This window comes from Leptosomus discolor, chromosome 20, assembly GCF_034619465.1.
Source record: "Leptosomus discolor isolate bLepDis1 chromosome 20, bLepDis1.hap2, whole genome shotgun sequence".
In the NCBI taxonomy this organism is placed as follows: Eukaryota; Metazoa; Chordata; class Aves; order Leptosomiformes; family Leptosomidae; genus Leptosomus; species Leptosomus discolor.
Window position 1 is genome coordinate 4,964,369 of NC_141410.1, and position 13,142 is coordinate 4,977,510.

General features: G+C 38.4%; 1 protein-coding gene across 2 annotated transcripts in view; it reads right to left on the reverse strand.

Moving 5' to 3' along the window:
• PRDM2 (PR/SET domain 2) overlaps nt 1–13,142 on the reverse strand; it is a 61,302-nt gene that overhangs the window by 9,680 nt on the left and 38,480 nt on the right. Inside the window, exons 6-7 of one of the 2 annotated variants that reach the window (XM_086476130.1) lie at nt 9,102–9,212; nt 3,755–8,126 (exon numbers count right to left, since the gene is read on the reverse strand). In XM_086476130.1, coding sequence (XP_086332256.1) covers nt 3,755–8,126; nt 9,102–9,212 — 4,483 coding nt within the window. Of the gene's footprint in view, nt 1–3,571; nt 8,127–9,101; nt 9,213–13,142 lie in introns of those variants that run through there. The other variant, XM_086476131.1, reaches the window with a different exon arrangement.

Sequence of the window (13,142 nt, forward strand, 5' to 3'; positions counted from 1 at the left end):
GGTGTGTATCATTTTAATTAAAATAGTTTAGCTTTATTAACTGTGTCCACAGTTAAAAAAACTAATCTAAGACTAACTCAGAAGTCTCAAATTGCCATAAATCTGGTTCAGTGAAGTGGGTGTAGCCAACTAGAGGACGCAAGCACGCTTAATTCCTTCTAGATGTACATGTTTTGTTTTTCCTGGTACATCTGGTTTCCATACAAAAGGCAAGTTTCCCACAAGCTTTTACAAAATTGACTTTATTGGTTACAGTTATATAAAATGTGCCATGATAGTCCCATCTAGCTGGCCATTAAGTGCTTGCCCTTAACGCCACAGAGACTCTTTAATACATCTGCAACTTCCATCACGTATTGCATGCTGGAGGAGAATAATCCCTCTTCGGTTGCTTACCTGCATTTACAGTATCTTCAGCAAGGCTACAGCGTTCAAAAGCAATGACAACCCCACTTTTATGTCAAATTGTAATTTTTAATGTTTCCATTAGAATAGTCTTTATATCACTCTCCAATAGAATAAACAATTTAACTAACAGCAAACTTTAATACAGGAACATGCGCCAAGATTAACAACCCAAAATGAAAACAAAATGAAATTAATGTAAAATGTAAATCACATATAGTACAATTGAAGTGTCCAAAACAATTTAAATAATTTTAAATATTTTATTTTTTTAAACTTGCTACAAATGCTTTATACAATATTTCAACATAAAGTCCCCATAACAGAAATGTAACAAAATGGGAATGATAGTGAAAGTGAAAGTTAAAGTGGCACAAATTCACCAAACAAGTATTAAACTACAAATTTTAAGAGGTAGATTACTTTTTAAGTCAAGAACAAAAAATAAGAGGGGTGGATGCATAAAGAAACTAGTCACTTTCCATCAATTCTGTCATTAATCTTGAAAGCTACATGAACACATGACAAATGGTATTTCCATAAAAAGCTGTTATGAACAACAGACCAATTTGTTGTCTTAAGTTATCAGAGTAATTATATATTTAACTTTCAAAATATACAGGTATGTAGTCCTGGTCTAGCCTTCTTATCGATAAAAAGATACACTGCATTCATTATATATACGGTATTTAGAAATTGGTATCAGTATTTCATTGCTATATAAAGTTTCATTTGCATGTATAAATAGGAATTTGGAAAATCCATAAAACATCCAAATCAGGCTTTTTCCCATTGTCTGCTGGACATCTAAAAGACTCAGAAAGTGAGGAGAAGGTAGGAAGAAAAGGAAATTCTGTCGTGCTAGGCTAGCCTCTACTGATTAGTTTAGACAAAAGGATTTAAGAAACTTAATACATGACAAAAATACTTTGAGTGCAGCAACATTTGTTGTCCCTGAATCTACACTGCATTATTGACAAAACTAAGGAACCTGCTTTGCCAAGTATACAACTGAGCTGCCTGTATGCCAGTCACGAAGGTACGGACAAATCCAGGATCTAAGCAAACACGAGAGCAAAAGATTTGGTTTAGTTATTCCCACTATTTCACTTGATGGTTTCGTGTGGGTTTTGTTTTGTTTTTAATAGTACCCTTCTTTCTTATCTGAATCATCCTGTAGCCCAGCATGTGTGTCAGGCACGAAATAAGAAAATCTATGCCTGCCACTGAATATTAGCAAGAAGCCTGCAGGCAATTTTATGATTGAGAGTCAGCTTCAGCTGGTTTCGCAAGCTTGGTGGATTTCACATCCATTGTCGTAGTGCTTATCCTAAGTTGAGCATGCAACAGCTCTACCATGTCATTAAGGGGTTTTTTTGTTTGTTTTGTTTTTACAGGAGATTCCTAGAAAATAAAAAACACAAAACTGAAGATAAATGACAAAACAAACTATTGTGAACGGAGTATGTTTACACAGAAAAACTGAAAGGTGAAAAACAAGTTTGGAGACAAATATTACATGAAGTCTTGAAAAAATATTAAGAATTAAGATTTCCCGGGGGGGGGAAAAAAAACCCTACAGTGCCTACACAGAGTAGAATCAAAGTTAGCCTGTGCTGACATTAGTGTATGAAGGCAAAAGTCTTCATACTATACACTTGATATAAAAAAATTAAGAAAAGAGTTTACTAGACAATCTAGATTTATGAACATTATTTCAGAAACAAAAAGCAAGAATTCTTCTAGCATAACTATTAATTAAAGACTGCAAGCTGCCAAAGTAAACTAACAGTATTTGAGACAGTCAAGGAAATCTTACCCCCAGGTAAATTGTTATTTACCCCAAATAATATTAAACAATTTCCATGTGCGCAGATTTCCAAGTACTCTTTATTTTGCTTAAGGTCAAATGATTAATTTAGATGGAAAGATGTGTCATTCTGGCTTGAAATTCTACTGATCTGTTCTGGCATCATGTAACATAGTTTCACACATAACATTGAGAGAGCAGCTGATGAGAACTAAGTAACATGAAGATCTTTATGTCCCAAGAGAACAGGCCTAGAAGACATTTCTTGTTCTTTAAAGGCATTTTTTACACCATTAGTCTCCAAGTAACATTCTTCTCCTTCAACACATCCTAATTTGGGTATTGACTATTTTAAGTCAAATTCCCCTCTAGGCACTTGGAAATAATTCTGTTATATTGAATCTTTACTCTACAAAGTATTTCCTCAAAATTTCCACCTAGGAGGTCTTCACTGTAAGACAAAAGCTGCAAACAGTTTGGATTTTGACACTTCTTAAACTCTGCTAGGGGACACTTCTTCTGAAGGAGGCTCCCAGTTCCTGCCCCTCCTCCACTATCAATTATTTTGATAAAGAAATACTACATTCAGCCATAAATCTGGTGTGAAGCACAGCCATGCGCTGCAGTTACCAAACCCAAAAGAACTCTTCATGACCAGTGAGCTTTGTGAAAGTTACTCAGCAAATCAGACACTTGTTTCCAAGAACAGCAGGGCAGGAGCACGCTAATAAAGGTTATAAACACTTTGCAAAATATCCTATTGATTTGAGAGACTACATGAAGACATAAGTCGGGACTCAGGCACGTAGATTAAGATTTTATTTATTTATTGAAGTATTACCCTTTCTTGTGATTAAAATGCTTCTTCTCAAAAACAAATAGAACTTTAATTATAAAATTTGTTTATACTGAAACATAAAGGCATGATACTTCTAACAAATGTACATATTCGTGTAACTTCTTACACGTCTATTTCCCTTATATTAAGTATTTAATGATCTGACTCAGTTAGTATGAACATACATTTTTGAAGTATTTGGTCATGGTTTGGGTTTTTTTTTTTAATATAATAGGCAGAGAATGCTTTTTATTAAAAAACAACAATGCAAGTTATTTTAGTGAGTAAAAAATGCAGTCACGATTTTTAGCTTAGCGAACCGCCATAAACTAAATCTAGAATGATTTCGGGCCACCATATCTGGTAGACAGCAAATACAAGGTCAATGTCTCCAATAACATTAAGTTTAATGACGTTAAGTTTATTTGCACTCAGATACTGACATTTTTTTCCAGAGTTTTCAGTTCAGTTTATAATTAAAGACATTCTCTATACAAATTACGTATTATTTCATGACAACATGACAAAATGCATCAAGTATGTACATCATACCTCAGCACGACTGAGCTACTTAACCGTGTTGCGGGAAATGCAACCTTTGTTTTATTTAAGTATGAGAAACTCAAAAAAGACCAAGAAAAATTGGCAAAACAGCAAGCAACGTGTTCCTGTGTTGTTTCAACTTCAAATTAAATGCTTACCTGAAATCTTTTAGTTCTTGCTTTGTACTGCTTTCATCTCTTTTGTTTTCTGCTGCCTCTGCATTTGCTGCCTGCTGCAGGCTTCGTGTAATAGGTCCTCCAATTCTCTCTCTACATTTTACAGTGAATCTGTCTGCCTTTTTCTTACTCGCCACAGCAGACCTACTTGGCAAAACAGCTTTATTATTCCTTTGTATTCTGACGTGCAATTTCCGGGACGCTTTGCTTGAGATTCCAGAGGAACTGTTCTTAGCGACCACCTTAGTTTTTTTCCCATCAACATGAGACATTTTGGACACTCTTACAGGACTAGAGTTCCTTAATGACGAAGATGAATTTGGCTTTTTAGACCGAATGGGAGGTACAAATTTAACGTTTTGTTTTGATTTGAAGGATGCCGAGGGAAGCTGGATTTGTGAAGGTCCTGAGGTTCGTGCTCTTGTCTTGCCCAAGTGAGGCTGCATGCTTTGCATTTTGATTTCTGCATCTGCTGTTCGCCTACGCTGGCTGCCGCCTTTTTCACTGCTTGCAGGTGAAGAACTTGCACTTTTTTTTGAAGAATTCTTTTTAGAGGAGGGAGAGATGGGTTTTTTGGGACAGCTGTATGATGCATGTTTGTTCAAACTTCCAATGTAAGTAAACTCTCTATTACAGTAGGGGCAGATGTGAGAGTCTGACTCGGATGGATTATTTTTCAGTTCTGCCTTCTGCTGGGCAGATTTCTTTTTTTGCAAGATAGCTTTCTGGACAAGTTGGTTTTTCTTTTTCAATGCACTTATTTTTAGTTTATTTGAGGACATTTTACTAAGCTCAACATTGAAATTAAGTCTTTTAGGCTGACCCATTCGTCTGAAGGCATTCTTTCCAGGGCCAGCTATAACAACCATGCCATTCTTAGGCTGCACTGTCTGTTTCAGTGGTACAGGATTTTTTTTAGGTGTGTATCTCTTTTTATCACTGGCAGACGCACAGGCCAATATGTGTTTGTGTAACTCAGGCATGTTATCAACACTTTTTCCACATTTTGTGCATCGAATGGCAGTAGTAAAAGTCTGTGGAATATTGTGGGTCGTGAAGTTTGTTGCAGTAACTCCAATACCCATAGGATTACGATGGTGATACTGAAACGGAGGGGGTTTAAAGCTTGGGTAGTGTTGATTGAGGCCCATACGAACATCTGGATCTTTAGATTTTACTCCAGAAGCCATTATTTTTATAGTAGTATAAAGCTCCTCAGAAGAATCATTTAGATCTTCATCTTCCTCCTCTTTAGAAGGTTCCAAAGAATCTTCTGGCAGGCTCTGCATGTGCTCCACGTTCGCCTTACTGGGGTCAGTAAAATTCTGGGGTCTCAAAGTCCCACTTTCAAACTCATGATGTGTGCACTCTTTGTCTGGATGGAGATCCCGCTGATGCTGTTGCAAATTGCACAAAAAAGCAAATTCCTTTTTACAGACCGAGCAAACAAAGATATTTCCTACTCCATGAAGCAGAAAGCGATGTTCTGACAAGTCTGTTTTATCCCTAAAAAGCTGTACACAGAATTCACATTTGAAGGGCCATTCTTCAGCATGAATGGATAAATGCTTCGTTAGGTCTTTAATGGAAAGGAAAGGTGATTCACAGACATTGCACACAAAGCTTTTATTGAATGTTTCCTGCACTACTCCTGATTCACTTGAAGTATGAGGATCTTCTCTTGCCTTCTCTTGTTCATTTTCAGCTTCTTCCTGTTTTATTATTGGGAGAGTGTTCTCAAGATTATCAGCAGAGGAAACAACAGAAGAAACTACAGAAAGAGGAGGTGGAGATGGAGACGATGAAGATGAAGAGGAGGAGAAAGAGGAGGACGAGGAGGAGGAAGATGAGGAAGAGAGCGTAGGAGGACCAGGCGAAGCTGCAGAAATAAGAGGTTCGACAGAAGGAACAGGAGATGGAGAAGGAGAAACTGTAGGTGAAAGAACTGGTAGAGGGGACTGGGTAGTAGTGTTAGAAAGTGGCGACGGACAAGAAGAAGTGTTAGTGGCGCTGGCAGAGACGTCTGGAATTGGTAACGGCATTGTTGGAAGAAGGGGAGGAGGTGACGTAGCAACCGTTAACACGGGCGGGCAGGGCGGTGGGGAAGGAGGATTGGTTGGTGTTAGCAAAGGAGGCAGCTGGCACATGGAAGGTACAGCAGGTGCCTGTGGCGCAGGGGAAACAGAGGAACTAAGGGTCTGAGTGTCAACAGAAGACGATGCAGCTAGACTGGGATCCATGTCAGGTTCTGCCTGAGGCTCCAGGGATTTGCTTGGGCTCGCACTCCTGTTTACGCCGAGTGTGCTGTCGGTGGCTGCATCCGTCCCGTTATACTCATTCAGCAGAACCTTCTGTAACATGCAAGTGGTTGGTTTCTTCTTTTTAACACCACTACAGGTTGGCTGTAGGGAATTTTCTTTATATTCCCTAATTTCAGCATCGCTGCAAGGCTTCTTATGCACACTTAAATCTAAAACAGATTCCCAGGGAACCTGATTCTTATTTTTGACATCAGACCTTTGTTTCACACCACTAGATAAATCCAGTGGCTGCTGGTTGCACACACTGCCAAAAGTCGGAGCTGCTGTCCAGTCTTTTGATATTTTATAGTCTTCAAAGCAAAGAGGGCTCGAAGTCTCTTTTTCCTCCCTTCCAGTCAAGCTCCAAGCAGGTGAGTTGCTGTGGCTTTCTAACTTTGGCATTTTTGAACTCCGAATATTATCATTCCACACAGTTTTTCCCTCACTTGATTTGACAAAGTCTCGAAGTACTGGACTGTGCTGTGGAGAACTGGGAGGAGAGCTGGTCCTTCTTTTAAATCTACTGGATACCGGAGGCAAAATAGGCGATGATGTAACAGAAGGTCCTAGTTTAGGGATTTCACTTGATGGAGTTATCTTCTTACTGTCCTGTGTCTGAAGAAGCTGTTTTAATTTTGATGACAAATAAACACCTTTTTCTTTATGAAAAGGTAAGCTTTCTGTTGAAATGCTAAGAGGAAGATTTAAAGAACTAGTAGGAGTTATAGGTTCTGGGTCTATTTCAGTTTTTATTTTTGGTACAAGAGGAGGGCTGGCAGTTCTCCTCTTTTTGGATTCATTGCTCCCACTGCTAGAGGGCTCCTTAGGAGGTTCGTTCACATGTGCTTGCGTAACCTTTAAATTCGGGGAAATTTCCACCGTGACTGGACTGATTATACAATTTAGTCCATATAAATCTGCAGAGTTGGACTCCATCTGAATCACATCACAATTGCTAGTGCTGCTGTTGGACTGAATTTTACCATCAATGTAATAATTTAAGTTTTCAGAAATATTGCTGGAAATATCCATAATATAGACATCATCTACTTCACCTTCCTCTTCTATTTCTGTACTTGCAATATACACGCTCTGGACTGGCGGCGCCTGCTCTGTCTGAAGTGGTGGCTCTTCAGTAAAGAATCCTTTTCTTCTGACACCTTTGGGAATAAGATGACGCTCATGAACCCTACGCTGGTGCCTCCGCATGTTGGTGTGAGTTCCAAAAACCTTTTTGCAGTATTTGCATGGATGCAATTCTTTGGGCTCCTTGTTTTCCTCAGCAAAAGCTGAGTTAGACATTTCTTGGGAAACTTTCTCAGAATCCAAGACAACCGTCTCTTGCACAAGACTAGAAACGTTCAGGTCATCTTTAAGACCATCATCCACAATCACTTGGTTATCAGCAACATTATCCAAATGTTGTGATGACGTCAGTGTTAAGAACGGTTTCCTTTTTGGCCCTGCCTCATGGCGTCGCTCATGTCTTCGCCTGTTAATTTGAGTACCAAAGGCTTTCCCACAGTATCGACACTTGAAAGCATGGTTAACAGTAGATATGTGGATGTGCATGTGGCGTTCAAGTCCTTGCTTTGTTGTAAACTTCCTCTCACAATGCTGACAGGGAAACATGAAGGTTTCCTGAACATCACCATTTGAGTCACCTCTTGCTTTCGGAATTTTCACAACAAGTTTCTTCTTTGGAGAGCTTTCTGGAGATTCTTCTGATGTACTCTTTTGTTCTTCCAGAGAGTCCAACTTTTCTTCACATATCAAAGGCATTTCAGCGTTTTCTTTAGAAAAACTGGTATCTTCTATCTCCTCCTCATCTTCCTCTTCATCATCATCCTCCTCTTCATCATCATCTAAATCATCTGATGCACAGTTTATTACTTCTCCTTGTTTGTCTTCGGTTATCATTTGTGGTTCACTGGTGGGACTAGGGATCATCAGCTTTGGAAGAACATCTTGATTTACCATTTCCTGAATCACGGCTGTTTGTTCCAGGGACAGTACAGCGGAAACCGAAGGCGTTTCATCTTCCTCTTTGTGACCTGATACACGAAGTATGAAAAGCAAAGCATGAGACATTTTTACCAAACACTTCAAAGTACGCTACACCTTTCTTCTACCTTCTCCTCTAACACAACATATCCAACATTTATGACCCAACACAATACCACTGCTTCTCACTGTTGCAATTCAGTACTGAGAGTAAAACTCTGTTTAGAAATTTCTTTTCTGGAACTTCAGCAAAAAGTAGGCAACAGCCTGTACATAACAGAGAATCTTTGGATTCACACTGTGTTGCAGAAGTGGTTACATGCATAGAGCAAGAAGTTCCTCTCCATTCTCTAGCTGGGGCACAGTCACCTGGAACAGTGGTGCACGTGTTGTGCAAGCAGAAAGGACCACATGGTGAAGGAATGGAAGAGTCATGGGTCCAAAGAAGTTCAAGGAAAGAAGCTTGAAAGAAACCAGTACCTATTCAGGGCTTTAAACATTATCCATTACACAGCAGTGGCAAATTTTACATTCTTGTAAAAACAGACAAAAACCTACGTATTTAAAATATATCTTTCAGGCATTTTTTACATAGATACTATGTGAAAAAAGCCAAGCCAATTTATAAACAACCTTTGTGGATAATCTTTAGGACAAACAGCATGCTTAGCAAGCTGGTGCATTAATACTGCATTTTTTCCCCATGACACTGACTTCTGTTAAATAGCAATAAATAAAGACTGCACAACTAAGCTCCACAGACGTTATTTTAGAATAAGCACTCTGCTCTACTCTTCTATTCTAAGGAGTTTGTATTCATGTCTAAATTTTACAGTACATTAGAGTTGCAGATTTAATGACATACTTCTGATATCCATGTTCCTTACTAAGAAAAAAGTTTCAGCAAACAACATAAACATGTTCACTTCACTACACTAACATATCATGCTGACACACTAAACACAACACAGTGTCCCTTGATTTAAAAAGACAGAAGGAAAAAAATGATATACTTGAGAACTCACTCTCTTTAGAATCCCTCATATCTGCAGAAGCAGAATCCAAATCAGCCTTTTTCTGCTTTGTATCCACTGCCTTCTTTCCCTTGTTTTTACCTTCCTGAGTCTTTTTCTTTCCTGAGAAATAAAAAACGAACAGTTATTACTCCTGCTCAACCATTTTTGTTTTTCATATTTCAGTGGCAGAATTAAAACACCCAGCTTTGGAATATAACACACTTCTGTAGAAACCCTGTTTTCCTGAGGAATACAAATGACAGATCAGTAAAAAGGACAGCATTCAGATAAAGCAGTAAGTCTCCAGAGCCCAGAAGAAATTAAAAGTAAAGATAACGAGTTTCTAAAAACCTAAGACTCCAAAGACACTTTCAAAGCAAGAATAGACTGTAACAGAAATGCATTGTCCAGAGTTAACCAGCTCAGATCATACAGTTGCCCAAAACCTTCATATAGCTGTTAAATTACTGTACCTCCTACAAATATATGGAAAATATTAAATTTCTTCATATACTATTAATCCTTAATGTTAATTGGAAGACCTTATGAAGTATAAACCCATAGGAGCTTCTCTACTTGTATGAACATTCTGAATAACAACTTGAAGAGAGTTACAATAAAAGCAATGAAGGAATAACACTAGGAATAAAAGCAGCACAATCTCGATCAACAAGGCAAAGACAGTAAAATCAAATTAGATGGAACTGGGTAACAGTAAAATATAAAGATATTTCATCGTGTTCACTAACAAACAAGTTTGCTAACGCCTTCTGTCAGCAAAAGTAAGAAGCACGTATTAGTTTCACAGGATGATGAACACACCAAAGATTAGGGCCAAACGGCATTATGTGAAGACCTAATTAGTGACGCAAGATGTAAAGACATTGAAAACTTCATTTACCAGTGTAACACAAAGTTATACTGCTAATTTTTCCCATTAATCTTTAAGATTCGGTCCTATAATATATAAAAATTATGGACTATGTAATAACAAATGCACCTTCAAGGTCTTCCAATTCAATTCACTGCAGAGACCATATCCTCCATACAGACTGGTTACTTCACATACAACACCGTGGTCTAGACACCAATCTCCTCTGAAACTTTGCACGCTACCTCTTAGGAATGGGAATCGTCCAGAAGCAGCAACCCAAATTCCTCCTTTGCTTCCTCTGACACACAAAATGCTACTTCTTAACACACTGACCTTTCCACCATAGCCCTAAATCTATCTGTTACTTAGAAGCACGTTCTTCCAACTCACAATCCTGTCAACAAGTTCCTCCCTTCTTCCCTTGAAAACGTTCTTCACATCTTGAGCCAAGAAACTGAAAAGCCTTTAAAAAAAATGTTCCTCTATTAAAAATGGAAATTTCCCAGTATGCACCCCCTCCATTAGAACAGATCAGAGACGGGTCAGCTTTAAAAGGAAACGCTTGTTTTTATTTGAACATTCTATTCTACCCAAATCACTATCTATATTTCCTCTCAGGGCACTCAGTTTTCACAGGCTCTCCCCAAATTCCAGTATGTTTCAGTTTCAAGTACGTAATTATCTTTTTTTTTTTTTTTTTTCCATTTTCTTATTCCAATTTAACAGTTTTTAGTCTGAGAAACCAACAACAGTCACTCCAAACGAAGTTCTGTTACCTTTGGAAAATACACATGCATCCTTCCTACAATGAACTAGCCAGTATCTCATAATATCCTCAAATATTCTAACATCCCAGTGTCTAAACCTGCCACAATGAACAATATTCAATTGTATTTTATACCAAACACCTGCAAGTTGCCAGAAGATTTAGCACTATCTTAGTGTTCACACAGGCATAAGGAGTTTAAGCGCATCTTTACCCAATAGGCTACTGAATGTCCAGTTTGAACGTAATTTTTTCTTATCAGCACCTCTAATGTTTGTAATTACAACCGGTAGCACCAAGACCCAAGCAGGAAGAATTTCAAATCACTTTCCAGAAATATCTGCCAAGTCACCTGAAATCGGTCTTGGAATGTACAGTAACACAATCAACAGTTCCATTTCTAGGTAAAAGGTCTAAATGTAAAATTTCAACACAGTCCTAGGGAAACAAACATGCATCACAACACACCTTAGGAGCGATGTAACAAAACGTATTTAACAGCTAAAACTTCACGAGCCATCAGCTTTTTTGAAGACCACTTATCATTTGAAGACCAACATCAGTATCTTGACTTCAATGACAAAATTCTAGATTCATTTCTCATCTCTACAGGTAAGACTGGAAACAAGAAGGAAAAGATTGGTCCACAGGCCCCTCTCATCTATGCCAAACTCGGCCACGGCTAGAGACAACTGTTTACTAGATGGTGTAGCATATAATGGTATTGCAGATGAAGTCATTGGGCAATTCTACATCTAATTCTGCAGCAGCACTGAATTTCAGCATAATGACAGGTTACTGTAAAAGCCCTCAAACCAAGACCCAATTACTTCTTTCCTATAACAAGATTAGAAATATACTGCACTCTTTAAAGTGCGAGGTAAAGCATGTAAAAGCAACAACAAAAATCACTCACAAGTGCTAAAGTGTGCATTGGTTGTCCAAAGTGTCGTCTGTTTATAGAATATAATATTTATAGTACCTCAAATCCAATTATAACCTGGGAAATCACTAGAATAGCAGGATTTGTACACAAAATTGAGTTACTTAAGTCACATACTTCCTTACGTTACTGATGGAAAGGAGCTAAGTTGCAAGTTCTCCTGCCACACTCCTAAGGAAAAAAAAAGAAAGAAAAAAAAAAATGCAACCTGCTCACTGATACAGCTGGAAATGCTTCCAGTTCTTGTGGCCTTTAAGCATAAACGCATTGAAGAGAAGATTTATCTAGCACCTACTTGCCCCTGCTCAGAACAGCAAGCAAAATTGCTTGCGTACTTACATAATTTCAGACGCGTCAGATGGATTTCTGACAAATACCAACTAGAGACACCAACCAATTTTTAACATTTTCCTTTTACCAGCTTTAGTTTGTTCATTGTCTAGGTTGCAGCTTTTTTTGTAAAGGTTAGAAGAATCCACTACACTGAAGCATGGCAACGGCTGTCCCAGATGCATCCATGTCATGGCCCTGAATGTTCAACAGAAGATGCCCAGGAAAAGAATTTAAGAATCAAGGAATACCAAAGCAATACTTCCCTGGTATGCTCTCCCAGCTTCCACATACCTGGAATTCAGGAACTTTTGAAGATACTTACTAGCTTTTGATAGACTTTCCTCCATGTGTTCTCAAAGCGCTTTTTAAATCCATATAAAACTGAAAGTTTGCATCATTTTCTTCATGTAGATTTTCAGTGAAAAACACAACCTACTATTCTGATATAAAGGGTATCAATGAGTAGCCCGAGGTCTGTCCCTTCATTTTCTTACAATTTTAAGACGTCAAGAACTAACATGTGTCTGCAGGAAGGGGAAAATTCCTCAGAATACAGAACCTGGTGGAAGCCTGAGTATAAGTACACACGTGCACTTACCATCAGGTTCCTGAAGGGTCCTACATGGCTGCTACTGCCAGCTGGATCCTCCACTTGGTCTAAACAAGAAAGATACAGGAATGAAACACAGGGAAAGTGAAATGGAAACAATGACAAAAGAATAATGAAGGGCAGAACTAAATATATGTGTACGTGCATTAGAAGAATTGCAAAGAAAGATGCAAAGGAAAATGAAAGAACAGATGGAAAGCCGCTACTTGTCTATAGTGACAAAGATCAAAAGAGGAATGCATCGATTTGCCTTCCAACTTTATTTTTAAACACAGTGCTTATTCCTTCCCTTTCCTTCACTTAAGTTGTAGACAGGTCAGCACAAGCATTATCTCCCCTCACACCTTTACAATACCTGTATGACACTTAGCACAAACGCTGCAATAGGCAGAGGAGCTCTCGTGCTACTGCCAATATCCAGACAATCAGCTGGTACTTGTGCTGCACTCCCACTTACTTCAGAGGGACTTAGGACAACAGAGTTAAGAATTTAAGAGAGAGAAATAATCTTTATTTGCCCATAC